General features: G+C 42.7%; 2 protein-coding genes across 4 annotated transcripts in view; both read right to left on the bottom strand.

Annotated features, from left to right (window-relative positions):
* hipk3b (homeodomain interacting protein kinase 3b) overlaps window positions 1–27,145 on the bottom strand; it is a 307,389-nt gene that overhangs the window by 30,893 nt on the left and 249,351 nt on the right. The gene's annotated exons all lie outside the window — the stretch shown is intronic.
* On the bottom strand, window positions 1,053–20,480 carry phf10 (PHD finger protein 10). 3 transcript variants are annotated; one of them, XR_013789676.1, is made up of 13 exons: window positions 20,296–20,480; window positions 19,262–19,374; window positions 18,158–18,285; window positions 17,116–17,199; window positions 16,777–16,901; window positions 16,034–16,183; window positions 14,822–14,931; window positions 14,193–14,340; window positions 13,224–13,397; window positions 4,412–4,520; window positions 3,419–3,607; window positions 1,918–2,136; window positions 1,053–1,846 (listed from the first exon to the last, which is right to left on the bottom strand). XR_013789676.1 is itself a non-coding variant. In XM_079497596.1 (12 exons), the coding sequence occupies exons 1-12, from the start codon at window positions 20,374–20,376 to the stop codon at window positions 2,051–2,053; spliced, it is 1,497 nt and encodes a 498-aa protein (XP_079353722.1). In that variant the 5' UTR covers window positions 20,377–20,480; the 3' UTR covers window positions 1,053–2,050. The 3 variants fall into 3 exon arrangements, 1 of the variants encoding a protein (XP_079353722.1); XR_013789677.1 differs by having other exon boundaries at window positions 1,053–1,727; window positions 1,961–2,136; XM_079497596.1 differs by having other exon boundaries at window positions 1,053–2,136.

Below are 27,145 nucleotides of genomic sequence, written 5' to 3'. Positions count from 1 at the left end.
TACCTCCTGAGCCACAGTCGCCTGATCTGTCCTTCCTACTAGACTCAAATACATGTGCTGTAGGCCTACTTGTCTTAATCAGATTTTCGTTGTGAGTGAGATTAACATGTTTTACAATGCAAATTGCTACAGATAAATGAAAAACACATTTTACTAAAAGCTTTTATTGGGGGGAAAATATAATTTGGTTGACATTTGAGACCATTTCATAATACAATACAATGACCAAAACATAATTGCAGGATAATGGAGTAAAAAAGGAAAACATGATTCAGCAGAGCTGCAGGGGCTCTAATTCATAGTGGCCTACAGCACTGTCTGCGAGTGCATAGATTTCGTTAGAACAATATCAACACGGAAAACATAGAAATCATTAAGCAAGAACATAATGCCAGTAAAGGGAAAGAATCGTTCTAGTAGTCAAGCCTTAAGGCAGGTAGAGCTGGCCACTGATAGTAGGACCAGACTCAATTTAACTGGCTTGTAATGCACACTTTCTTTAAACAAAAAAATTATCTGTTTAATTAAGGTTTTAACCGCCCTGCCTTGTTAAATAAAACTTAAAATAAAAATACAAAGTCAACTATAACCCATGTCACTTTTGGGTTTTCTTAAAAGATGATTAGGACGAAACTGCCTGTCATGTACAATGAATAGCACTGACTACTCTAGGTGACACCGTGGCAAAAACCAGGGGTCTTGTTAATTTGCTGAAGCCAACTCCCAGTATCAAACAGATACACAGGATATAACAGAAGATAAAATGCATAATCTGAAACAAATGGAGTCAGAAATATATGAATGAAAATGTATTGTTGGACGGTGGACCTATAGCATACTATAGCACTGAGGGGGTAGGTGCCAAACCCCCAGAAAAGACCACGCAGCACGCTGTTCTTTTTGAGAGAGTCCCTTGCCACATGTCCCGTGCCATTTCACACCAGAAATGTCTTCTGCTAATGGAGCAAGATGTTCCACAGTAACTTGGTCCATGTCATTGGACAGAAAAATAAACAATAGGCCTACATTTTCATTAGGGGGGGGGGGGGGGGGGGGGGGCAAAGGTAGCTTTAGTCCCAGCTTTACTCATTCGCGAAGAGAAAAACCTGGTCACAACCTAAGGCAGAGAGTGTATCGGCGGAAGTGTCGGGCAGGAACATCCGTCAGATCTATTTCCCCCGGATACAATATTCTTTTTACCAATCAACGCTTGTTTCATTTACGGAGAACATAAACAGATTTGTAAAACCTCAACGTAATTTCCTTGAGTGGTACTTCGGCCCGAATCGCACCACTTCCACCGATACACTCAAACCCCCCCCCCCCCCTCCCCCTTCCTGCACGTGCCCGAGTGAGAGCTGTGCAGGTGTGCCAAATACAAGACATTTTCAGTTTTACAATTCATTTAATACAGAAAAAAATGACATACAATGTTTCCTGTTTTCCATGTAGAAAAATATATTTCATCTCTAATGGAATATAGCTTATGTTGTGGGTGGTTGTTTTCAACTACTGTTCCAAAATATATGCTCCCAAAATGATGGTCTAAGCTTGAAAAATATATGCACCCTTACAATTTATGTCCCAAGAAAAATCATTTAAAATTTGAGGTAAACATTTCAACCTGATCTTCTTACCTTAGGAATCTGTACGTGTACAGCTTCAGTCTGCATTTCTTTTATAATCTGGATCTACATCTGATCAACATTTTGTGTGCTGGGCCTTAAGCCATTCTGACCTGAGATCAGATTCTAAAAATGTCTTCTACATCCTGACAGTTTTCTGAAGAAGCTATGTTTCTATGTCAGTCGTTCTTCGATTTTAAAAAAAATAGCAGACCTACAAGCTCGTAGCGCGCCACCGAGTGGCGCGCTATGAGCTTGTAGATCTGCTATTTTTCAATAGCTAAAGCATAACATAATACTAACACCAAAAGGGGTTCCCGCCCAAAATGGGTTAAAGCCAATTTATACACATACGTTTATACTATATGTACAGTATATGTGTGTACACAAGCCTTTAGAGAGAACCAGGTCTCTGTTGCCGTGTATCATTTCTGAGCTGATTTGGGCTTCTTTGCTCCTTTCTTCTTGGGTGTGGTGAAGTCTTTCTCACATAGCTCACACATCCAGAGACCTAAGGGAGAACATTTGACAGTGTGAGTGAAGAATGGAGCACAATAACCATTAAAATATCACAGGCAAACATCTATTCTGGCACTGTGTCCAGTAATAACCAATTTCTGGGGAAATATATTTAATTGGCTCTCCAGACAACTGGAATATTCAGACAGATCGCCGTTTAGCAATATTTGGTTTCTCTGATGAGACAAGGGGCCCTTCCTTCCCACAGAAAACAGATGCTTAAAAGGGACATTTCAACACTGGAAGAAACAGCAGTCACTCAATGTTAGTAGTATTTGTAGATAACAGTAACACAAATTGAAATTTGCACCCTATGGCCAGAAAAGTCTGTGTGTTTGACTGGATTGCTGAATTCCTACAATGCCCATAATGCTTCAGTGCACTTCCCCTCCTTGTGGAGAGAGGTGAGGCTGCATGGCAGTGTGACTTTGTAGCCCAGGAAGGAAGTGAGACTATGGTCATGAACATGGCTTCATAATTAAATTATCTAAAAAAAAGCTCAAAAAGGGGTGAAGTGGCCCTTCAAGGCAGGTATGGTACTATTGTTGCTGCAAATAAATGTATACCGACAAACTGGAAGTCTCCAACTTATTCACATTTTCAAGAGATGGCTCAACGAGATGCTTTCCTTTGCCAAGCTGGAACAAATCCGTCATGACGGACAGAATACACAAGCTAAGTTCCAAAAAAAGTGAATGCCATTCCTGGCAGTGGTTGACAAAAGTTGAGTATGTTCACTAATGGACTCATAACTATCCCTGGAGTTGGGTGGATGGAGTAAGGGAGTAAAAGTAGTGTGTGTGTGTGTGTGAGTGTGAGAGTGAGAGTGAGAGTGAGCGTGAGAGTGAGCGTGAGAGTGTGTGTGTGTGTGGGGTAAATGGTAAATGGTGCATTTATATAGCGCCTTTATCCAAGGCGCTTTACAGAGATTGTGCATTACATTCACCCATTCACACACACATTCATACACCGATGGCAGCGGAAACCATGCAAGGCACCAACTAGCACATCAGGAGCAATTAGGGGTTCAGTGTCTTGCTCAAGGACACTTCGACACTAACTCTGGAGGAGCCCGGGTTCGAACTGGCAACCTTACGGTTGCCATCCAGCCACTCTACCCCTGAGCCACCACCGCCACCACTCTGTGTGAGAGTGAGTGAGTGAATGAGAGTGAGAGTGCGTGTGCGTGCGAGTGAGTGCGTGCGTACTGTTTTATGAAATAAAACAGGGCTTAAGTGTCCACTCCCTAATAATTGTGCATAGAGTCAACTCACCCATGGGTATAGCATCCACGCCGACACAGAATGTGTGGAATCCTCGATCACACTTGTCACAGAACATCATTTCGTCCTCGTGAGTTGGCTGCTGGCACACAGAGCAGGTTTTACACTCCATACACTGCCAACGGTAGGTCTTGATCACACACATCAGCTCCTCACTGATGTCCAGGCAAGATGGATGCCCTATAGGTTGGATGCACACACATGCACAGGTAGACAAATCAATGATGAACACACCCACAGAGAAAGCCGTACACATAAAGGCAAAGACGGAGGCAGTCTCTCAAACAGACAAACATCCATATACCGCGCGCACACACACATATAAAATTAGATAGAATTGTCATTAGAGGGAATACATTTAGTGTTTACGGTTTCATTTTCCAAGCAAGGCTGGGCATTTATCCTACAGTCATGCAGTGTGACTGATTTCCAACTAATCACACAAGTATTGCACACCTTTCCTCCCTCTCTGCCACCACACACACACACACACACACACACACACACACACACACACACACACACACACACACACACACACACACACACACACACACACACACACACACACACACACACACACACACACACACACACACACACACACACACACACACACACACACACACACACACACACACACACACACACACACACACACACACACACACAAAAGAGCACTATTAATATCAACAAGCCTGCTACTGTGGCAGTACCCACTGGGTTCCACTGACTAGATGTTAGTGTAAGGTGAAAATTCTATTAATGGTTTGACTAGTAGTAGTCACAACACCACAGACAGCCAGGGGTGGCTGTCTGTGATGTTACTTATACTCAAGGAGTAAAAGGTCTAGGGGCAAATCAACTCATTGTATAATAATAAAAAAGCCAAACCACAACCTGCAATTTAACTGTTGGGTCAAAGAACCCTATGAATAACTCATAAAAAAGGAATTATCCTTTAAAATAATAAATTGAACTTACCGCTGTTATCACATTGGGAGCAGTGAATGAGAGTCTCTGGCTTTCCTTTCTTGTTGGACTCTTTACCCTTCTGGCAAATGCCACATATAGCATTGGGAATGACCTTAGGCTGCAAGGGCAGAATAATGCTATAAAACCAAATGAAATCATAAAGGTGACCTGTGTACTGTAGTCATAGGCAAAATAATAAATGGAACCAAATGGACCCATAAGGGTCGATTTGCTTCCATTCAGTCTTCAGAGTTAAATTAACAGTAAGGATTTACTGTGCACATTTTCAATACTTGAAAAAATAACAATAAAATAAAAAACACAGATGCAAATACCAAGGGAGAAACAAATAGTACATACAGTAGCAAGGCAGTTTGTCACTCTTGATTTACATGTAAACAAAATGTGCCTTGTTTGAGACAAAGCTGATCTGACACCTTACAGCAACACACATGTGGGTGTGTTCATAAAGGCAATCTGATGCTCCATTTAGAAAAGACAGTAGTCTAGCTCTAACTGAAGAATTAAAGTACATTTTAAAATGTGTTTTATGTCAGATAATGGATATATAAATAATAATGGATATTACAAATGTGAACGGTCATGGAACAGCTGTGACTAGCTTGCCAGAAAGTTTTGCCAGTTAATTTGCTTCATTCTCGTTAATCTTGTAACACCTGAAAGTATACTACGCAGACTCCTTTGACAGAGATCCCAGTGTGTTCTGAACACTTTAAGACAGCGTTTCCAGACCCGAGCCGACAGCCGCCGACGTTTTCTCTGACGGCCAGCGTCTTTTCCGGGTTTTTAGACAGCTGGTGGATGGAAAAGAAGCTCCACACACGCGGATGACTGCCACGGGGGCAAGCGTGGAGCTTCTTTTCCATCCAACAGCTGTCTAAAAACCCGGAAAAGAAGCCGGGAGACAGCAGAAAACGTCCACGTCTGTCTGGTAGGTCTGGCCACGGCTAGAAGGTGCCATGAAATATGAATGAAGAAAGAAGAATGTTAATTTGAAAACAGCCCATCTGAAAGTCAGATTACCAAATTATAAACACACCCGTCATTTCAGTCATTATTGCTCATGTCAAACTTGATCAAGGCTAACTGACCACCAAATGTTCGTTGACTAAGTAAAGAAGAGAAAATCACCACTTCTCTCTCCACTCTATGGGTTTGAAACTTTTATTGCAACTCTTCAAATGTGGTGTCTAAATAAAGGACAATCTAAAAAAAAAGAAATCATCAGGCCACAAGACTGTCCAGAGAAGAAATTCCAAATGGAACAGAGGGGAGGGAGATTCAAATCAGGACATCACACGTCTACTGTGGGACATTCTATAGACTAAATGTGACTAAAACTATACTGGTAGCCACAGATCAACAGAATATTCACTGACTTTGACAAACAGTTGCCTTGCTTACCGTCAATGCTAGTATACAATCTGAAATTTCCGGTTTTCATTTGGACTGTAAACCCCCTGTGTGCCTGTGTGCAGTCATGCTGTACGGGCAAACTGCAGATAATACAAAGCTATGAAAGTAATGAATTTGAAATAAATATGATTTTAAATAACCTTGCAAGCAATATACAGCAAAGTGACAAATTGGTGGAAAACCAAAATAATAAATGGGGAAACGGTGGCATTTTTGTGGCAGTTTGCGTCCTTGCAGGGTCATTGCAAATCATTACAAAGTTATTGTATGATCACCTGATTAACATTTCTACCCTGATGGGGGTGGTCTATTCAAGGATGACAAACACAAATCCACAGGGCAGGAGTTTGTCATTTAATGCTTTAATGATGAGTATGAAAATGCTGTGAATCATATGCTATGGCCTTCGCACTCACCTCACCAGATCTCATCCTATTTGAACATCTATCCTATAATCGGGCTGATTTTGGACAGACGTGTACGACGGCATTCTCCACCATCACAAAAGAACGCACCAAATGAGGGAATAACTTTAGTTAGAATAGTGTTCCTCCAGAAAAGTTCCACAGAATCTATACCATGGTGCACTCACTGAAGCTGTTCTGGTGGTTCATGGTGGCCTGACGCATTGACACCATGTTGTTTTTCCTTTCATTTGTCACAGGTCTGTATATGTACTGGTGTGGTGGTCCTAAAATACTTTTGAAATATAGTAGTCCAACATTAAAATATTTGCCGCTACCCCACATTTATTTGAGCGAATTATCTTTTTCCGATTTAGATAAGCTCTGTGACAAGATGTGAAGCATCCTTCATTAAAATGGAAGGAAGCATATTAGACAGATGGCCAAAGACATAAAGGTATGAGTTAATAAAGCACCAGGTTTAGTCATAGGAATAAAGAAAGACTAGAAAAAAAACAGAGAGCCAAACTAATAATGAAAGAAGCAGGGGAGGGATTCACTCAGATACAGCTCTTTGAACCACTCACTTTCATTTCTGCTCTTAAAATGATGTACACCATTTAGAATTTAGGATGTATTCAACACCTGCTTTCTTCAACTCAGTGAAGAGCCATTCACAGGATTAATACATTCCAAAAAACTATCAAAGATCAATCCGTATTAAATGGTTGATCATGCGAGTACATGATGTAAACAGCCTGGTAGGCAAACAGAATTCCCCAACCACTTTACAGTATGACTGAGTGAAAACCAAAATGAGTGATTCATTGGACTTGGAAGTTGTTTCAGGTAAGGGAGCAAATTACTTGTGAATTTCAATTGAATGTGAATTCTGCAAAATGCAAGTACATGCATGAAATAATACCAGCTGGAGCTGGTATAAGGTATAATTTAACTGGGGATGCATAATGTTGCAAGGTTTAAAGCAACCCATAGATATGTACAAAGAGGCAGACTACATTGGAAAAACACACCAGAAGAGTTCAGTCAACCACAGTTCATAATCTACCTACAAGGTTTTGTGTTTTTCTACCTTAGGCTTGACCATATTAGACACATCAGCTTACACTTTTAGACGTCTCTTGTGTCAGCAGACTGATAACATTTAACAAATTGATTGATAGCCTTATTTAGGGTAACAAAGAGAGATTTGTAGCGATGCCAATTATCTCACTACCTCGCTAGCACTGAATGCCGTGTGTATAGAACTGGTGACACCTGATGAAAACCATGGCTGTCAAATTCAAAATGTTTGAAATTGAAGATACGGTCTCAACAATAAAAAATAAAGTTAAATGTGGGGAACCAAAGAAGCGTATATCCTACAACATAAATGACAAAGGTAGCAGTGATAATGATAATAAAATATTTACCATATAAATTCAATATAAGGAAGCTGACATAATCTAAATAATGTCACACCATGCATCTGCACACAAATAAATACATTTCATGTTTTAGAACTCAAAATTCCATCAAAACGCATAATGCTGCACCTAAGGTATATTTAGCTTTGGCAGTTTGCAAATATAGTACAGCTTCTGATAAACAGGCCATGTTTCCTACATGAGCTGTCCAAACAAAAGTACATTTTATGAAGAATATTTGAACAACACCAGATATACTCTAGGTACATGAATGTAACCATTGGTAAATGTGCTGCTATTTTGCCAGTTGCTACTGGCCAATTTATGTGACTTTTGATTAATAACTTGCAAGTTAAACCAATCTGATAAGATCAATATTAGGACCTTAGGTTGGTGTCTGAGCTGTCGGTATCTACAAGTATAGTGGGCAAGGTCTCCATGTCTCAGCCATCCTCTAGAATATAGAGGATGGCTGAGACATGGAGAGTTATCTATCTAGAGTCTAGAGAAAAAGTCAAACCATAAAATAAAACTGAACTGGCAGACGAGAAAAGGACCCTGTTCACACCACAGAGTTGAGCTGAACTTCTGTGGGTCCAATGTACACAAAGGAAAGCTAAAGTGGGGTGATAATGCCACGGTAGAATTTTGTGGCAGTGTAGATTAACAGACATGGGGGGGGCTTTCAATTTTGTGCACAGGGCCTATTTTCACTGTAATCCGTCCAACAGTTATTGCCATCATGGATGGCGTCTAAGTATTAGCTTTAAGGACATAAGGAGCTAAAATGAAATTTGAAAATACTGTTGCCTAAAATCTGTCAAAGACCGATTTTGTAATCACTCATTCATAGAGCCGTGCTAAACAAAGTGTTAAAAGATAAATAACACGAAACTAACATGCTAGTTGCAGCTGAACTCATGTGAGCCAGTGTGAATAGGGTCTCTGACTGTGTCCTCATCTATTCTAGGCAACTAATAAGGACAAGTGGGGCCAATATCAAACTGTCTGATTAAGTTAGAAGAGAGCAAAGTACATCACTAACATAAAAACAACACACACATACGGATATACACGTAAAACATTAGAGCTTATGCAAATTTCCCACTTGCAACACATTTTTGTTATAAACTCTCAAACTTTAGTGTTGCCAACATCTATTATTTCTAAAAGAATAGTTCACCCTAGAATGTAAATTATATAATTATTGTCTATACCCACTCGTGCCAGTGAAAATACAGATATAATTTATTTGCCCACGAAACACTCAAGGACATTGCTAGCAAAACATCTACCAATTTTCTCCATCCATCAATCTTCAACCGCTTCTCCATAGTCGGGTCGCGGGGGCAACAGCTCCAGAGTAGTCAAGCATTGCCAGACTGTTGCCTCTCGCAATTTCCAAATGCTTCCGTCTGGAGCAACGGAAGCTCTATCATGAGTAAGCGATAATGCGGAAGTGGAGCCTCCTCCCCACTTCCGTTTTGTCTTTACAGTCGCGCACATTTATCCTAATATATATAGAAATTATCTAAGCATATATAGCTTGTTGCTTAGCAGGAAAGGAAATACAAAAATAAAATGTAAAGATATTTTAAAATATATTTTCGTGAACGGAAATGGCAGCTTCCTTACTCGGATTTCGGGAGGTGTACTTCCAGACTCTATATAGCATTCGGAGATTGTGGAATAGTTGTCTGGCTACGCGAGACGATCACCAGAGCAACATTAGTAACTTCCTCCTGGGGGATCCCGAGGCGTTCCAAGGCCAGTGTGGAGATGTAATCCCTCCATCTGGTCCTTGGTCTACCCGGGGGTCTCCTTCCAGTGGGACGTGCATCAAGGACCTCCCTAGGGACTGGGAGACTGGAGGGAATTTTCTCCAAAACAACTGAAACCAACAGTAACCAGTCCTTTAGAGCAGGGGTTCTCAATGTTTTTGGCTGGGGACCCGCAAAAATGCTTTGGCCATGTCTCGCAATCTTTGTGTAGAACATAAATACTGATTTGCTCGTCCACATATGACGACCAAAAAACTAGAAACAGACAGACAGACACCCTGACAGGCACGGACGAAAACAATCTCTGCCTCTCTCTGCCTGCCTCTTATGTGTTCTGAGTCCCTGATGTGGTTTTCTGTGCCCTAGAGTAGACCTTATGCCCTTAAATATATAATGCAATGTATAAAAGAAAATCACACCCGTGTGAACTGAGTGGTGTAAGGTCTTATATAGACTGATCAGCTGTGGTCTGACGTAATGTCTGACGTAATGAAATCACACCCGTGTGAACTGGGTGACCATAGCAACCATGCTCATTTTTTGGTACGAACAGACAGACAGACAAACTAACAAAGCCAGTTGTAGGAGTGGTTTACACCACTCAAAAATATGTCTGTGACTTCTACATCCGTGATTTTTGTACTGTTTATATTGTGAACTGCTATTTAACTTGATCAAATGTTGGCTTTAAGAGGGACCTATATCCCCAGTATCACTTTCTAATCTGCTGTGGAGAAGACGCTCTCAATAACATGAGAAATTGCATCTGAGCCAGTCTGGCATCTTTTAGTTTGGAGTGCAGCTTTTTTCCACCTTGCTGGTTTATGAGTTAAGTTTTAACGAAGGGCAGTCTCCAGAGAGTCTTTACCTGGCACTGAAAGCGCCAGAGGATTCACTGCCAAAGCAATTTGGGTGAGAAGTCTCTCTACCCATCGATTCACTGCCAATGCAAATTGGACGAGAAGTCCCTCTACCCATCGATTCACTGCCAATGCAAATTGGACGAGAAGTCCCTCTACCCATCGATTCACTGCCAATGCAAATTGGACGAGCAGTCCCTCTACCCATCGATTCACTGCCAATGCAAAGTGGACGAGCAGTCCCTCTACCCATCGATTCACTGCCAATGCAAATTGGACGAGAAGTCCCTCTACCCATCGATTCACTGCCAATGCAAAGTGGACGAGCAGTCCCTCTACCCATCGATTCACTGCCAATGCAAAGTGGACGAGGAGTCCCTCTACCCATCGATTCACTGCCAATGCAAAGTGGACGAGCAGTCCCTCTACCCATCGATTCACTGCCAATGCAAATTGGACGAGAAGTCCCTCTACCCATCGATTCACTGCCAATGCAAAGTGGACGAGCAGTCCCTCTACCCATCTATTCACTGCCAATGCAAATTGGACGAGAAGTCCCTCTACCCATCGATTCACTGCCAATGCAAAGTGGACGAGGATTCCCTCTACCCATCGATTCACTGCCAATGCAAATTGGACGAGGATTCCCTCTATCCATCGATTCACTGCCAATGCAAATTGGACGAGAAGTCCCTCTACCCATCGATTCACTGCCAATGCAAATTGGACGAGAAGTCCCTCTACCCATCGATTCACTGCCAATGCAAAGTGGACGAGGATTCCCTCTATCCATCGATTCACTGCCAATGCAAAGTGGACAAGCAGTCCCTCTACCCATCGATTCACTGCCAATGCAAATTGGACGAGGATTCCCTCTACCCATCGATTCACTGCCAATGCAAAGTGGATGAGGAGTCCCACTGTGGCTCAAGAGGTAGAGCAGGTCGTCCAATGATCCATGGGTCGGCGGTTCGAATCCCGGCTCCTCCTGTCTACATGTCGAAGTGTCCTTGGGCAAGACACTGAACCCCAAATTGCTCCCGATGTGCTGGTTGGTACCTTGCAAGGCTTCCGCCGCAATCGGTGTATGAATGTGTGTGTGAATGGGTGAATGTAATGCACAATCTATGTAAAGCGCCCAACTATTGACTCACTGCCAATGCAAATAGGGCGAGGATTTCCTCTCTACCTACTGCTGCACTGCCAATGCAAATTGGGTGCTGAGTCCCTCTACAGTACACAGCAGCCAGGCCAGGCAGCGGTGGCCTAAAGGTTAGACGAGCACATTTGTGACAGAAAGGTTCCCAGTTGGATCCCTCGGACCGGCAGGAAAGATCTGGGGGCGGAAGTGAACTGGTGTGTGTGTGTGTGTGTGTGTGTGTGTGTGTGTGTGTGTGTGTGTGTGTGTGTGTGTGTGTGTGTGTGTGTGTGTGGCAGGCCAGGTGTTCCTGAAAAAGAGTACTCATGTTCAGCCAACCTCCCCTGGATAAATGTTTTAAAAAAAAAAACTAAATTAAAAACAACAACTCTGACTCACTGCCAATGCAACAATCTATTCTACAGCAAGGCTGCTCCAACAACTCCAATTGCTTCCAACAATACTGAACTTTCTTACCCGGTGAACGTCTGGAAAAGAACTTTACAATAAATCTCTAAAAGAGAATACCAGCACTCACGGAACCTTTTAACCCATTCATGTGTGTTGGACGTTTGTTTTGGTTTCAGTGGTTGAGCTGCTAACAAACGTCCTCCTGTTGCTTAACGACTAGCCTACAGATAGGCCGTCTGTGAGCATCTTTGTATCTTTTGCATCAGCCTGTGTGGGCAGCATAACATTGTGGCAAACGTCCGTATCCCCCCCCCCCCCCCCCCCCGCACCCTCCCCCCTGCACCAACTTGCATGTACAGGTGCTCCTTTGAGAACTAGCCCAAAATAATTATGTACAGCCCTGATTATGATTACTCTGTACAACTCTTTCAGCATAAATAAAGCAAAAACGATGGAACCGAGTGGAAAATACCTGTATTTTTCCACCATTATTTAGCGCACCATTATTCATTTATGTAGCAAATTAATTTGGAACAGAGATTTGAACTAAATAGATTTGCACTACATACATGTCTCTTCTACGAAGAATAATATGGTGTCTTGCTCTTTTTAGAGCTCTAAAGGTGCTAAATAAAGCCTTTACATAGTTTTGCGAGCAGCAACATCCATGCCTGTTTTGTGGACATATCTGTCTTTCCACTGGAATGAGGGAGAGTAGTAGAAGACACAATTTCCATTCTTGGGTGAACTACTTCTTCTCTATAAAATGCATGTAGCGCAGAATATCGGTTTCAGAATAAAAAGTTATATACTCTAAAAAAAGAAGGAAAATAATAATAATGAAACTAGCAGCCGAAACTGTCTGCTTACTTGTCTTAGAAGTATCTTTTAGACAAGTGGGGGCAGACAAGAGGTATATTAAGACATTCAAAAGGGGGGGAAAAAGTACAAATTTAGAACTTCAATAATGTCTTCAGGCAAAACTAGAAAAAAGTGCAGCGAAGACGAAAGAAAAATAGTGAACCCATTCCTTTAAAATGTTCTTATTGCTCACAGTCTGATATGAAGAACAGAAACAAAACAACCAAGTTGCAACCATGAAAACACTGACTGAAGACCCAGTGTGTGTGTGCGTGCGTGCGTGTGTGCGTGCGTGTGAAGACCAGGCTCTCCAAGGTGAAAGTGCTGTTGAACTGTAGAAACCGGGGAACGGGGTGAATAAGGGTAGTGGGGGGTGGGGGGTTTGGAGTAAGGGAGTAGTACTAGTAGAAGTAGAAAGAGGAGTGGAGGGGAGGGAGGGAGGGGGTAGAAAAGTGCTGCTGCTGTTGGAGGACAGGAGAGTTCAGGTGGGTTTTTCCTCTACCTTGTACCCCGGGGTGGTGGCTGCTGATTTGTTGGACGCTGCTGTATGGCGTGGGGTACCGCCATCCTTGCCCGGAGTGTTTGACCTGTCCTTGGCTTTGGACTTGTTGTGGCCCTGTCCACCAGCTGCTGCCTCCTGGCTTTCCACATCTGTCGTGTTGCCCGAAGAACTGTCCTGGAGAGAGAGAGAGAGTGTGGGGTGGTTACACCAAGACCTTTCTATTACGTCAAGTTTTACTGAGGTAACTTTCTACTTAGTTTTTCTGACACTATAAAACAAGAATGATGAGTCATTCTTGTTCAGAATATGGGTTTTATGGGCAAGTCTCCCATGTTCCCCCCCATTTTAGTGGATGAGACCGAAAATCTTAAAACGTGAATAACTCTTGATCTAAATCAATCTGTCCAATTCTAATAAAATATTATGTTTTTGACGGGCCATCGCGGTCCCGTCGCTAGTCGCGTTAGAATTAATCATACCTCCCGTTGTTGTCGATCGCCTCGGGGGTGTTTTGGCTCCATCTAGCTACTTCAGCTACATCCAAGATGGCGCCTGGTGCTCTTGAAATGTGCTCTGTTGCTGCAAATCGCTGGGCGCTCTGATTTAATGGTCCTAAATACCCCCGGGTGTTCGGGGTGTTAACCGTAGCCGATATTATCTGTTATTGAAAAGCTTACATTTTCCGTTGGCTAGCTTGGTGTGTCGTTATCTGCAGCCTACCAAGCTGTAGATTCTGAACATTAATTCATTGTATTGAAGATGTATTTGTTTCCCTGGCACAAAAGGGGGAAATAAAAACGACAAAAACTAAACAAACATATATCGGTATCAGTATCGGCCAAGAATTTCCACATCGGTGCATCCCTAGTTGTAGCCCTAGATTGCATTGAAACTGTACTAAAGCAGGGGGATTGGGAGATTATAACTGCTACAGTACTAGTAACAGCAGCAATAGTAGTGATGTCTTACAGATGAATTCTTGGGCTTTTTGTCGTCCTTGCCGTCCTCTGCATCATCCGAGTCGGGTTCCGAGTCCAATGCGGGAAGCTCTGGGTCCAGAGGAGGCTCAAACAGAGCCGTGTTCAACGGCAGGTAACGGAGCTCGTTAGGAGAGTACCTGGTGATACACAACACCTGAATCAACTACTCATCCTGCTCATTCTCACTGCCAGGGGAACCTATGCTCTAAAAAAAAGATTTAATGTATTGCTGCAAATAGCATTTCAAGGTTTTCATCTTGCCTGTTATTATTATGGGCACGAAATTGTGTTTTCTGGCCTAGAGATACTGTCAAGTCATAGTGATATATCCCATTCAGGACGGGAACCCTTTTTGGTGTTTTACCACTCCGGACGGGAACCCCTTTTGGGGTTTTTGTTGCTATGTACAGTATATAGCAGCATCAGATTTTTGTAAATTTTGAATACATTTAGGTCAGTATTTAGAAGGCGTTGTTTAGAGTCAGCCTCAGTCCTAAATGGGATATATGGCTTGACAGTAGGGGGGTGATTCTCACCCTCTTTGATCTTCTACGAGAGATGGAAGATGCAGCCTTCCACACGAAACAGGATATAATAGGATTGTTTAAGACAATGTACCTCTTGTAATAGTCTTGGAACTGTCCTGGTATGAGAGATACAGGGTAGGGCCCCGTCTTGGTCAACTCCGGAGCTAGCACCTTGAACCTGCCCTGTGGTACTTGGATGATCTAGGGAAAACAAATGCATTCATTCTCAAAACACTCCACCTTTGGGGTTTGTTTCCTTCTGTGAATAGTTAAGCTGGTGCTTTATTATTTAACTGGTGAACCAAAACATTTAAATATATTTTTGTACTGGGTCTATCATGGCTGTTGGCTGATATGCCAAGCGTTACATGTGCTTGTTAACGTAAAGAAGAAAAAAAACTCACTCTTGCCACTGTGTGGGACCCATTACCTTTATAAATGGCATTGATCTAAGAGGATATCGCACCAGAGACGTCAGAGCGCTGTGGTAACAAAACAAGCGTTGCGTGGAGCCATGACATCACTCACTGTGTCCATAGAAAACAAAATAAAGTATCGTTTGCAGGGTCTGTTTGGACAACGACGACGTTTTCGGGGGTTGAAAAGGCAACAAAGTGAAAACACCTTCCATGTAAACGGGCTAAACGGTGAATCCGCAAAGCGTGTGACACCATGGCTCACGTGGGCTCACAACGTTTATGTTTATTACATTGATGCAGAGCCGTAAGCGATATTTGGAGTTCCTAGAATGAGCCAGTGCTCCCTTGCCCCGCTCGTCCTATGAATACAAATGTAGCGACTAGTGATGGTGAAGGTAAACCATGATGTAAACAAACAGCCTTGTGATAGGAAGTAGAATGGAAGTGTACTAGAATGTACATGCGTGCCTGGTCTATCTGGCAGTCCATCACCGCCACCTAGCCACCTGGCATGCACACTGCAGTGTTTTCATTCATTGTTGCATCTCCGTTTAAAGACTGCATACAAAAATGAGAACACACTCTGCCATTTTCTCTGGAGACCGTTGCCGTCTAAAAATGGCCTGATTCACTGAATCACTCATTCAATTAATTGTGGCTGTGCCTAAACCCCATTGTCAAGAAGTTTAGCATATTAACATGTCATCGCTGTTATTATGCAAAAATATTGCAAAGGCAAAAACTAAAACATTACTATTGATTAAGATGTCAGAAGTTCTACACAATTTCACCAGTGTTAACACGATTCCAAATCTCAAAGTTGCAAACTCAAACTCAACCCTCTCTTAGTTTTTGGGTTGTAGAATGTAGTTACTAGGACCTACGTGTGTCTGGAGGTCAAAGTAAGCCCTCCTCTCCTCCATTCTCTCCCTGTTGAAGTTACTGTTGAACTCTGCCGCCTTCTTAGCTGCCTTCTTGATGTACTCCGGAACTTTACTGGCCTCTACTTTCTGAGGGTTCTGCTGCTGCATTTGCTGTGTGGGAAGAACAGGAACAGACAAAGACTTCAGAAACTACTCTAGTGTTTTAATTCACAAGTGGTTATGGAGAAAATCAGACAAATGGTACGAGGCAATGTAGTAGAAAGCAAAGATGCTCAATACAAAATGTTCATTGAATTTATTAAACTAAATGCCCCCCCCCCCCCCCCCCCCCTCGTGTCATTGGGGCTCGTTTAAAAAATATATATAATTCAGCCCGGCCGGAAATCGGGCGCTCCTCGCCCGTGTTTTCTCACAGTCGGACACATTGATCCAAAAGGACAGCACTGAAGAGCTCCTCCTCCTTGATGATAACTATTGATAACTATGCACAGGTTAGAATAGAAATAAATTGGGCGTGGGGGTGGGGGGGCATTCCACACCTGAGTGGCAGTGCTGTGGAAGGAGAATTGACCCATATTTGTAAATGTGAGTGGCACCAGATCATTATTCACGCTCCCTCTGGTGTTGTGGCTGTGGGAGTTGCTCACCGGTACTGAGGTCATGGAGGGCAGGGCTTCATTTACAATTTTGAATGTTAGTCTCATTTTCAGTTGCCGTTTCCCTGTTAACACATATATACTTACAGCATACTCTTTAGCTATCCTCTGTCTCTCTCTTTCCTGCAGAATGACAGAGTACTCTGAATGTTTGGGAGGATACTCCCTTATCATCAAATCGATCACTTCGTCACTCCGCAGGGCTGTCAGGCCTGGAAATGAACATTCACCCACATATGTATTACATCAAGGTAACAAACAAAAATGTTAAGTGTTAATTTTTATTCATCAAGTTCCTCAAGTCATATACAAATAGTCAGTATGTTTTAAGGTTTTAGATATAGGTTTGACTTTAAGTAATAAGAGTCTCACAATTCCTCATTGTACATGATAAAAATGGTATGACACTGTTACAATGCTTCCTACCCAAAGTGCATTGTGTCTCAGTGATGACATTTTGTTCTCGTAGATGCAGCTTTTCCTTGTGGGACAGATCTCTCCTCTCCAAGTCTACAGATGGTGGAATAGAAAATGATTACTAATGACTGGAGTCTGTGTGTGTGTGTGTTTAATTTGTCCTGGCTCTTAGTGAAGTTATCAAGTTTGTCTCCATTTATAGAGATTGTTGGGGACTGATTTCTTTGGTTTTGCTTTTTCTTTGTCAGGTTTGGGGACCACCAAGGGGTGCAAATGGACCCTTTACAGTTCTGCTACTTGTGAGGGTGTACAAATGGAACCAAATGGAACCGTAGGCGTTTTATTTACACCCGTTAAATTAACACTTATAACTTCACAGTGTAGATTGTCGTCCCAGATTTATAAAATTGTTCCATTTGTACCTTCTCATTATCTCCACACTGGCCTTGGAACACCTCATGATTCCCCAAGAGGAAGTGGCTAATGTTGCTCGGGAAAGGGATCAGACATCCAGTGCTTTAAATGGAGTTGGGACAACAGATGTTCAGGGGTAGGAGAACTACACCTTTATCCCGTCCTACGCCCAAATCACGGGCATTACTTAAACCTTGCCAAATCCCCCAGAAGCCTCTATGCTCCACCCGTCTCGCTGTGTCGCACACAAGCCGCATTCATCCCACCTCCACCCCATTCACCTCCATAGTAGCTCTTTTCCCAGCTCCCCTCTTTCTCAATTTCTATTCAAAGGAGCCTTATTGGCATAAGAAAACAGACATTTACATGGCTAAAGTGGAACAAAATGATCCAAACAAAACTCTTTTCTCTCTCTCTCCTACTTCTCAGGTTCCTGCTGGGGGGTCTCGGTCCAGTCCGCGAAGCTGTGCCAACGATGTGAACAACCTCCTCCCCAAATACTCCTGGGTTAGCAACCCTCCCGGAACCTACGCCCCTTCGCCCTCATCCATTCTTTTGCATTCAATAAACATATTTAACCTTTGTCAAAGTTGTGGTTCTTGACTCGTGAAGGGATATATTTTAACTCCAGCCTTACCGGGATATTTCCTCTTGAAAGAGGTGACTCCGAGGTACTCGCTGACCTGTTCCTGCAGCATGTAGTACTCTCCCTCGTCTGCAGGCCATTTGTACTCTGTCAGGTTCTCTGCTGGGAAATATGTGGGACTGGGAAAGGTAAAGACAGACAGGCAACAAGTATTGTAATAAATAAACCACCCACAATGAAAGAGGGCTTATAAAAGCAAGCAAAAAAGAGGCAATGGGCTATAAGCACACACGCAATTTTGAAAAGAACTTGGGCCCCTTCCCTACTTCCTTCACAGGTGTTACCACTGATGACTGTGAATTTTTAACTCTGAGTGTACAAATGGGGGTCCATTTGTACACTCTCAGAGTTACACACCCATATGGGCCATTTGGAACCCACTCAAGGTCACTTTAAGACCCACTAGTGTGTGTGTTTGTTTCCAGTGAGCCAACATTTAAAAGTTAATTTGGTTCCTTTTGTACACTCTCAAGAGTTATGGGGGCCCTTGACATTTTTAAGTTTGAGAACCACTGTACACTAATTGGAACAGAGTCTTAATTAGTATCATTGGTAACACCGACCTGGAAATAGGAACAGTTATTCTGTGTGCATATAGCCCATTCTGTGCATATTCACTCTATCTACACACTAAATGTGTGCCCTGTTGACATGGCTTCCTATTATTAGGACTGAAAAAAAGAAGAAAACGTTACCGGTAGATATTATACATTTCCATTGAAATGACAGGGATACACTGCAGTTATAGATTTGCATCCACTGTAACTATAGGTATTTGTTGTTAATGACATATATCATTACTTTGTGACATATATTAATATTCTCCAACCCCAGGAATCCTTTTAGTTCAAATGTCTGACTGTACCTTGTGCTGTTTACATGTCTGAATATTAATAAAGTATTCAAACAATCAATGCTCTGTTGATTAATTGAATACAAAAGGACCACAGACCAATCGGTTTGAGGGAAAAGGAAGTTCCGGAAGATTGATGACTACAAAACAATACTACAACATGACGTAGCGATATCACCCGCTCCCGACCGGTTCATGAATCCGAAATGGAATGGTGCCCAGGCTAGGTTAAGCTGACCCACCACAGATCCTGCATGCTGGACGTGTCACAACTCCTGGAGCTGTCCCCAGAACCCATTCTCCTCCTCTTAGGAAGCTGGCTTCCATCGTTGGACACTTCCTCCATCACATCTTCCTGTAGAAGACATCAACATTAGAATAAGAATGACAATGTATTGATTGATTGAATACTCGTTTACAAATAGTACAGTGGTACGATTATGTTGCTGAAAAGGATAACAGGGCTAATTATTGTTTCCATTGTGGTCCTGACTCCTGTGTATTCAATTCATTGAGACCTTTAAAGACATACAATTATAGCCTATATACAAAGACATACAATAACATGCATCAACAGTAACACAGTAACACACAAAAAAAACGTATGCACAGTAAACAGTTTGGGATGAGTCTTGATAGACTTTATACAGGGACAAGTTACAAATTGCATAGGTGCTCTTTTATGGCTGTTTTGAAGGAGGGTAAGGAGTCTGCAACATAGCGAGATGTGACTATTATTGTTGTTAACTTCTTATGATCTCCAATACACACATTGTCCATAATAAACAGAGCACCCAATGACAATGTTTGCGGTTATGACAACTCCCATAATGCAAAACATTAGAATTAATGGTTGTATAATAAAAACTTTAAGAGAATTAACTGCAATTCCACATCCTTGGGTCAAACAAAACTCACTAAAACGTTATCCAAATCAACCCAGCTTACAGCTACAGTAGCTGCAGCCATAAGCATGGATGGAGACGTACATGTCTTGTTAAGCACTAGAATAGGCCTATTATACTAGCATTACAAGTTATGCCAAACGGATTAGTGTTTATTAATCATTAATAATTTCTTCACTTTAATCAATGCACTCATCAGCATTAGGAGAACAAAGAGGGAGATGATGCTAACTGCTGCAGCTAACGTGCCATTCATTAACGAGCTAGCCATTAGCTAACGCCTCATTATACAGCACAAGAATGTACACAGCTTCATCATCATAAACACACACAGTGTACGTGTGATTTTTGTTGCCAGCCATGTTTAATACCTTCATGGATTGTGCTCCTGGAGTTGCGGGATTACTAGAGTCGCAAGGAGGAGGAGGTCTGATGGGGAGTACTGTAGCCATGTTGAGCTGCAGCTGCTGAGGCTGAGAGCCAAACTACTTCTTCTTCTTCTCTGAGTTTTTTTTGGCGGATCGCAACCAACGCAAAAGGTGCGTACCGCCACCTACTGTACAAGAGTGTGCAACATCATGTCAATTTTCTAGTGCTAGTTAGATCCTACTAGCTACTACTCAGATTTGTAGTGTATAAAAATGTAAACAGTGCCTTCCTCACCATAGCTACACCCTTTCCCTCTGCTCCAAGAATCCCTGACAAATCCCATTCCCGTCCTGCATCATTAACTTTGTCCTTCAGTTGTGCTCTTTCCTCTATGTACCTTTGATTGATTGATTGATTGATTGATTGATTGATTGATTGAAATATTTATTAACAGTTTGCAGAATTACAGTACATTTAAAGCACAAACTCAATATCACTATCACAATATCACTATCACTATCCCACCTATCACTATCACAGTTCAGTAAAACGTGCTCAACATTTTCTATTTCCCCACAACTTCCACATTTATTGCTCTCTGCCTTACGGTACTTTACCCATAGTAAAAAGGGTGCCGTTTAACCAAGTGTGGCCCACCCTCAGCCTTGTAATGAATCGTTCTTCCCTTCTATTCCTTTCATTATACTCCTTAGTGGCTACTGTTTTTTGTACCTTGTAGTGCCATCGTCCTTTCAGGTCTTCGTCCCACCTTCTTTGCCAAATTTCCATCCCTTTCTTTTTGACCATTGCTTTCCCTTCACCCTTTCCTAGTAACACTCGTAGTGCTACCTCCTGCTGAGTTGCCCTTTTGGCAAGCTTGTCCGCCCTCTCGTTCCCTGCCAGTCCCTTATGTGCTGACACCCAACACAGGCCACCTCTGTGTAGTAGCAAGTACTGGTTAATCTCAATAACTAGGTCCTCTCTAACTGACTTTTCTGACTGATGGCTTTTCAACACTGCTAGTGAGTCTGTGCACACCACCACCCGCTCTGGTCTGACCTCCTCCACCCATTGTAACCCAGTGATGATTGCCACCGCCTCTGCTGTAGGCTATATACTGAGTGATCTAGTATCCTCTTTGCTATAGTGAAATTGAACTCTGGTATATACACTCCTATTCCCACCCTGTGCTGCTCATTCTTAAATCTGTCTGTGTATATGTGCAAATAGTTGCTGTACTTCTGTCTGAGGTAAAGGTGTGATTGGGCTCCTATGTCCTCTGCTTGCCAGTCACTTTTATTTTCAATAATGGTCAGGTCCACTTTTTCTCCCTGGAAATAAAAACGTCTGGATTTCCGAGGCTAGGTCCACTTTAACTTCTGGGAACAGCCACGGTGGGATATCACTAACTGGGGAGGTCATACATCCTTCATTCCAAATTTTGTTAAACAGCGTCAGTACTATTTTGAATGATTCCACTGGTAACTGCCGGAACATGGCATAACATAGTTGATCTTGCCCTGGGGCTGTGTACCCAGTTCCCTGCAAGGCTAGCTTGAGCTCTCCCATTGAAAAATCAGTATCCAGAGCTGACATGTCACTCTCCCTCTTCTCCCGCACATTTCCATTCTCTCGGAGGACCTTTTCCTTCTCCTGTCTATGCTTATCCTCCAGGTGCTTACCACTGTGGACTGCAGCAAAGGCTCTGCCCAATGCATCAGCTTTATCCTTATCTGGTAAGGAATAATACATTTATAATAAATAATAAAATAAAAGAGTTATTTTTTACTATACACAAAATCTCTTCACTGAAAATAGCTGATCTACAAGTCTACGTGAGGTGTTGTTGAGCTTGTAGATATGCCATTTGCTGAATGTTTGCCCCAGAATAGGCATGCTAGTAAACTACTGCAGCAGGCATGCTAGGGTGAACTACTGTAGCATGCCTATTCTGGGGCAAACATTCAGCATAAGTATAAATGCAAGAGATTGAGTATTTTTGTTCTTCCTCTATTCAAAAACAGTGGTTGACAGTCATTGAGGATTGAGTGCTAAAACTGCAATTAAGCTACCACTTGGGAAGGGTTATCATGTTGAAATATTATCGAGGGATATAGACCTTTTCAACTAGAATTTGCCCCCTTGAGTGTCCCTGATTAGTGAAATTTCTGGCCTGCATGGGCCCATGGAGTACTGAGGTTGTCAGGGGTGGATTGACAGGGGTGGATTCAAACTAGCGCTGGAAACTCACAGCGGCTTCCTATTGGTTCACCAACCTATGTGCTCGCCTCCCCTCCACCCAAATTAAAACAGTAGCTAGTTCAATCCTGCCCACAATGGGAGGGGTTGACCGTTTAACTCCGCCCATAATCAGTCCCACCCTTACTCTAAGGTCCCACCCCGTCTGCACTAGTCTGCAGTGTGGACCGGGGTACTTGGAGTCAGCTGCCATCACCTTTAAGAATCAAGAAAGTTTCCTGCCGCCAGTGAGGAAACCAGAAACCAAAAGATGTCTAAGGCTCAGAGGGACAAAATGGGAGGAAATCCACCAGCAGATTCTAACTGGACACCACAAGAGTCTCTCCAACAAAACACTGTTGGAATTGGACCACCAATTCCAAGTGGAATGAGCAAGCATGAAGGTAATCCAATTTGGTTACTTTTGTTTTACCCATTTAGGTCTGGTCTGTGTTTCAATCGCTGTGTGATCCAGTCTAGACCAGATGGTAAAAAAAATAAAAAATACAAAAAAAAGAAATCTTAAAGGACCACTTCACCACTTTTCAACATCTCTTCATATAATTGGTCCTCACTAATGTTCATGATAAAACACCACCATTTTTTCCTACTCAGTCTGTGCCTCATAGGAGGGCTTTGGGCAGTTCGGACACCCGTCCACCAGTGACATCATCATTAGGCAGATTTTTTTTAAAACAAGATTTGTTTTAAAATATATTTAGATTTGTATTATCGTGAGAACGATGGCTTCAACTTTTGCATTGCAACTTTTCAGGAAAAGAAAGCCTGCCGTTTCTATTAGCTTGGATTCACCATCGATGATGTCACTGGTGGACGGGTTTCTGAACTGCCCACAGCCCTCCTATGAGACACAGACTGAGTAGGAAAAAAATGTGGTATTTTATCATGAACATTAGTTAGGACCAATTATAGGAAGTGAAGTTTAAAAGTGGTGAAGTGGTCCTTTAAGGTCCTTGCATTTTTTTGGGGGCGAACAAATAATTAGAAAGAAGAAAAAAAAACGTATTGTTTTTCTTCTTTCTAACTTTTGTTTTCTAAAAAATGTTTTTATAGTCATGATTTGTCACCATCCGAGTTGGCCTACAGGTAAATACTTTTTGAAACATCCATGGGAAAAATTAATGGGAAATTCTCTTCCGGGCCGCTCGTCGTCATGAAAGGGGGCGGGATTGCAACGCTCTATTGGGTAGGCCCTAAAATTACAATGCCATTGATCACGTGGAATTTTGAACTTCTGATTCCGGTTTGAGGTGAGGTGAGGTATTTGGCGAACATTTGACCTAATTTCTCCTTTCATTGCCGATGGCAAATATGAGACGTGTGGGGACAAGATGACGTAACACAAGGAGATCAATTACCGGCTAAACAAGTTTTCTGTTTGGCAAGATAGCTTCAGTATGTCTGTTTTCCATTAGTGAACAGGTATTCTATGTTGATGAGCAAGTCTTGGAACATTCATGTGATTTCATTCGTAGCCGACTTGTAGGTTGTGCTGATGTGGGCCCTTTTGAAACCGTGTACCTTTTTTGTATCGCAAATACAAAAAAGGTATAGATGGTACACCTCCTGTCCAAATTGAATTACCAAAATAAAACTCAAATACAATTTAATTATACACAGGTAATACATCACAAATACTACTACTACTACTATACTCCAACAGTAAAAAAACAACAACATAAAAATCAATTTATGAGCAATCAAACAAAATCAATGAAACACTTAAGTTGAGAATACATGTTAAACTACTACTGAAACAGATCAATGCAGTTATTGTCAATGTTTTTTTTCCCCACAGATCTACAGTCCAAAGGAGCTGCTCCTCCTCCTAGTGTGAAGGGGAAGCGTCCTAAGAAGACCTGAGGACCACCTAATCCTTGAAATCCAGCAAGAGGGCTTCCATAAACACCATGACCACTGACCAGGCTGACCCTAGAGCGGCTCGCAGCAGCACTGGAGCGTAGCGCTGCAGCACTACTGTCTGGAGCCTCGTTCAACTGTGGCCCATGACGACAACCCAATCCCCTCCTCCATCCGTTGCCTCCATCCACAGCAGTGCCAGCTCCACCATCTCCTCCACCGGCGTCCACGCAATCTCGCTCTCCTCCACCCAACTCCCGAGCAGCACATCCGCCACCGCTACTCCTGGACCCTCCTGTGAGCGACCAGCCACGCCTGCACACCAGGGGAGGAAGACCACCGACCACCGGTTTTATTAATTAAGCTACAATGCAAACAAGCCTCTGGCCTTTGTTTTTCTTTCTGGATTAATAAAATGTTCAATCAATCAAGCTTGCCTGTTTTCTGTGATGTGAAAGTGAAAAGTCCAACTGCTTTCATGTTAAACTGCTGTCAAGTTCCACTTTAACTGCAGGCGAGGGAGAAGGGAGACAGTAGCCTGACAAAATAGAACAGCCCCAGGGTGAAATAGATTATTATTTTCAGAATAAATGCACCAAAAGGCCTGGGCCATGGCTCAGTGGTCCAGGCACCTTAGCTGGTAATCCAGTCCCAACGGCCTTTACTGCATGTCTTCCCCCCCATCTCTCTCCCCATTTCCTGTCAGCCTACTGTCTGTCCCTCCATAAAATATATAAAATAAAGGCGAAAGCCACAAAAAAAAAACATTTAAATAAATGCACCAAAATGGGGGGTTTCTGTGAAGTAAACATTTAATATCCCTTATAATGTATCTTTTAAGTATCTTTGTAACTCTTCTCCACGAGTTTGCCTCAAAGGAGCAGCTGAGACCTCTGGAACAGTTTCAGGGATCTTTAGTGAGGACTCGCATGATTATTGCTTATTAGGCCTACATGTAGCGGTAATCTACTTCCTTTGTTTGCTCAGTCATGCCTAGCACTGTCTTCAGCTCTTTATCTGACCTAATCAACAGACCCTCATGTGACATGCAGGGACAAATTAGCCATTGGGCCAGTGGGGCCGTGGCCCAGGGGCCCTTGGCTCTCAGGGGCCCTTCGTGGAAATTAGACCGTGAGGTACTAGCTGACACCCTGAAAAGGGCTCCTGGGGCCCTTCATTGGCTGTTGATTTTGTTAAATGTAGGTTAGAAAATCACACCCGTGTGAACTGAGTGGTGCAAGGTCTTATATAGCCTGATCAGCTGTGGTCTGACGTAATGTCAGTGACCATAGCAACCATGCTCACCTGTACGTGGCCCCACGTACAGGTACACACATACATAGACACATAGACACAGACAAAGCTGGTTATTGGAGTGGTTTGCACCACTCAAAAGATGATAAAAACACGGAAAAGTCGCGCACACGCACGCTATGGGGGCCCTGCAAATATTACCGGCCCAGGGGCCCTCGTGGGGGTTAATCTGTCCCTGGTGACATGCACAACATGTCTGTTTAATCAGCCAGAGTTTAGCTGTGGGCAGGTATAACAACTGTGAATCCCTGTTGTTCACTGAGCCAGACAGGGTTTCCATTGCATTGACAGGTCATGCAAGTTTTAGCTCCTTACTCGAGTAAAATCACTCATACTTCTGAAGTCTGAATTCTTGTCTTGTCTCATTGTGTATATTATGTTTTTGTTTTCTTTTCATCAAGACAAGAAAGAAAGAAATAATCAAAACTCTACATATTTACACATACAGTAATATGTTCCCAGTGTTCCCAGGGGCCCTATAAAAGAGTGGGTGCCAGCCATTCCACTATCTTCCTCTCCAGATGACAGCACCTTTTTGTTTGCTTCCCTTTAGTTGCCACACTAAATAATCATCAAAATCTACACTTCACTTAATGTGGCCCTCAGGTTAAAATCAGAATACTGATAGGCCTATATTATTTATTTCAGCTGTTACAATTCCAAACATGCAAACATGACCAGCTGAAGGTTACTGTCTAAATTAGTAGCTTAAAGGTATATTCAGTGATTCACTTAATTCAAATATCACTTCTTTTTTTGTTTTGTTGTGATAATCCTCCCTATTATAGAGTGTGCTGGCCATATAAGGAGTACCTCCCTGTCCCCAGTTCACCCCTGGGGGTAAAAAAAAAACGATTGGATGAACAGCCTTCATCCAATCACGATAGAGAGGGGCCTTCCGCCAATCATGAGCGGGGGTGGGCCTTGGTGTGTGTGCTGTTGGCCTGCCGTGTGTCACCCCACTGTAGTGCGTGCATGTGCACATCTTGTTACTGGGGCGGACTGGGGGGTTTTCCAAATCACCGAAATCACTGAATGCTCCATTAAAGGAGCATTCAGTGATTTGGGCGATTTGGAAAACCCCCCTGTCTGCCCAGGTAACAAGATGTGCACATGCACACGCTCTACAGTGGGGAGACACGCAACAGGCCATGGCAGAGCCAAGGTGGCTTGGTGTACATGTCTTGTTTCATTTGTCTGCATCGATTATGTTTTTTACAATGGTCACGGTCATTAAAAAATGATGTTTGTTCATACCTTGTCTACTCGACTCCCATAGATTCCAGTGCATTCCGCCAACTTCCGGTCCAGGGCTTTGTCACACTTCGGCTCCCCATAGAGCATAGTCCCCATTGCCGCCCGGGGCCGCCATTAGACTGGCCCCATGCATGAAGTGAATGGAGATGTCGTAACTCTGGC

Source organism: Electrona antarctica (genome assembly GCF_951216825.1).
Source record: "Electrona antarctica genome assembly, chromosome: 3".
NCBI lineage: Eukaryota > Metazoa > Chordata > Actinopteri > Myctophiformes > Myctophidae > Electrona > Electrona antarctica.
Note: the sequence above shows the minus strand (reverse complement) of the source record. Positions and strands in the feature narration are given on the sequence as shown.

Coding starts and splice junctions, on each gene's coding strand:
- phf10 (XM_079497596.1), bottom strand. CDS start 20,376: ATGGCTACAGTACTCCCCATCAGACCTCCTCCTCCTTGCGACTCTAGT. Junction 14,932..16,033: donor ACTTTGACCTCCAGACACAC/GTAGGTCCTAGT, acceptor TGTTTTCCCTAG/ATCATCCAAGTACCACAGGG. Junction 2,137..3,418: donor CGTGGATGCTATACCCATGG/GTGAGTTGACTC, acceptor GTTCTCCCTTAG/GTCTCTGGATGTGTGAGCTA.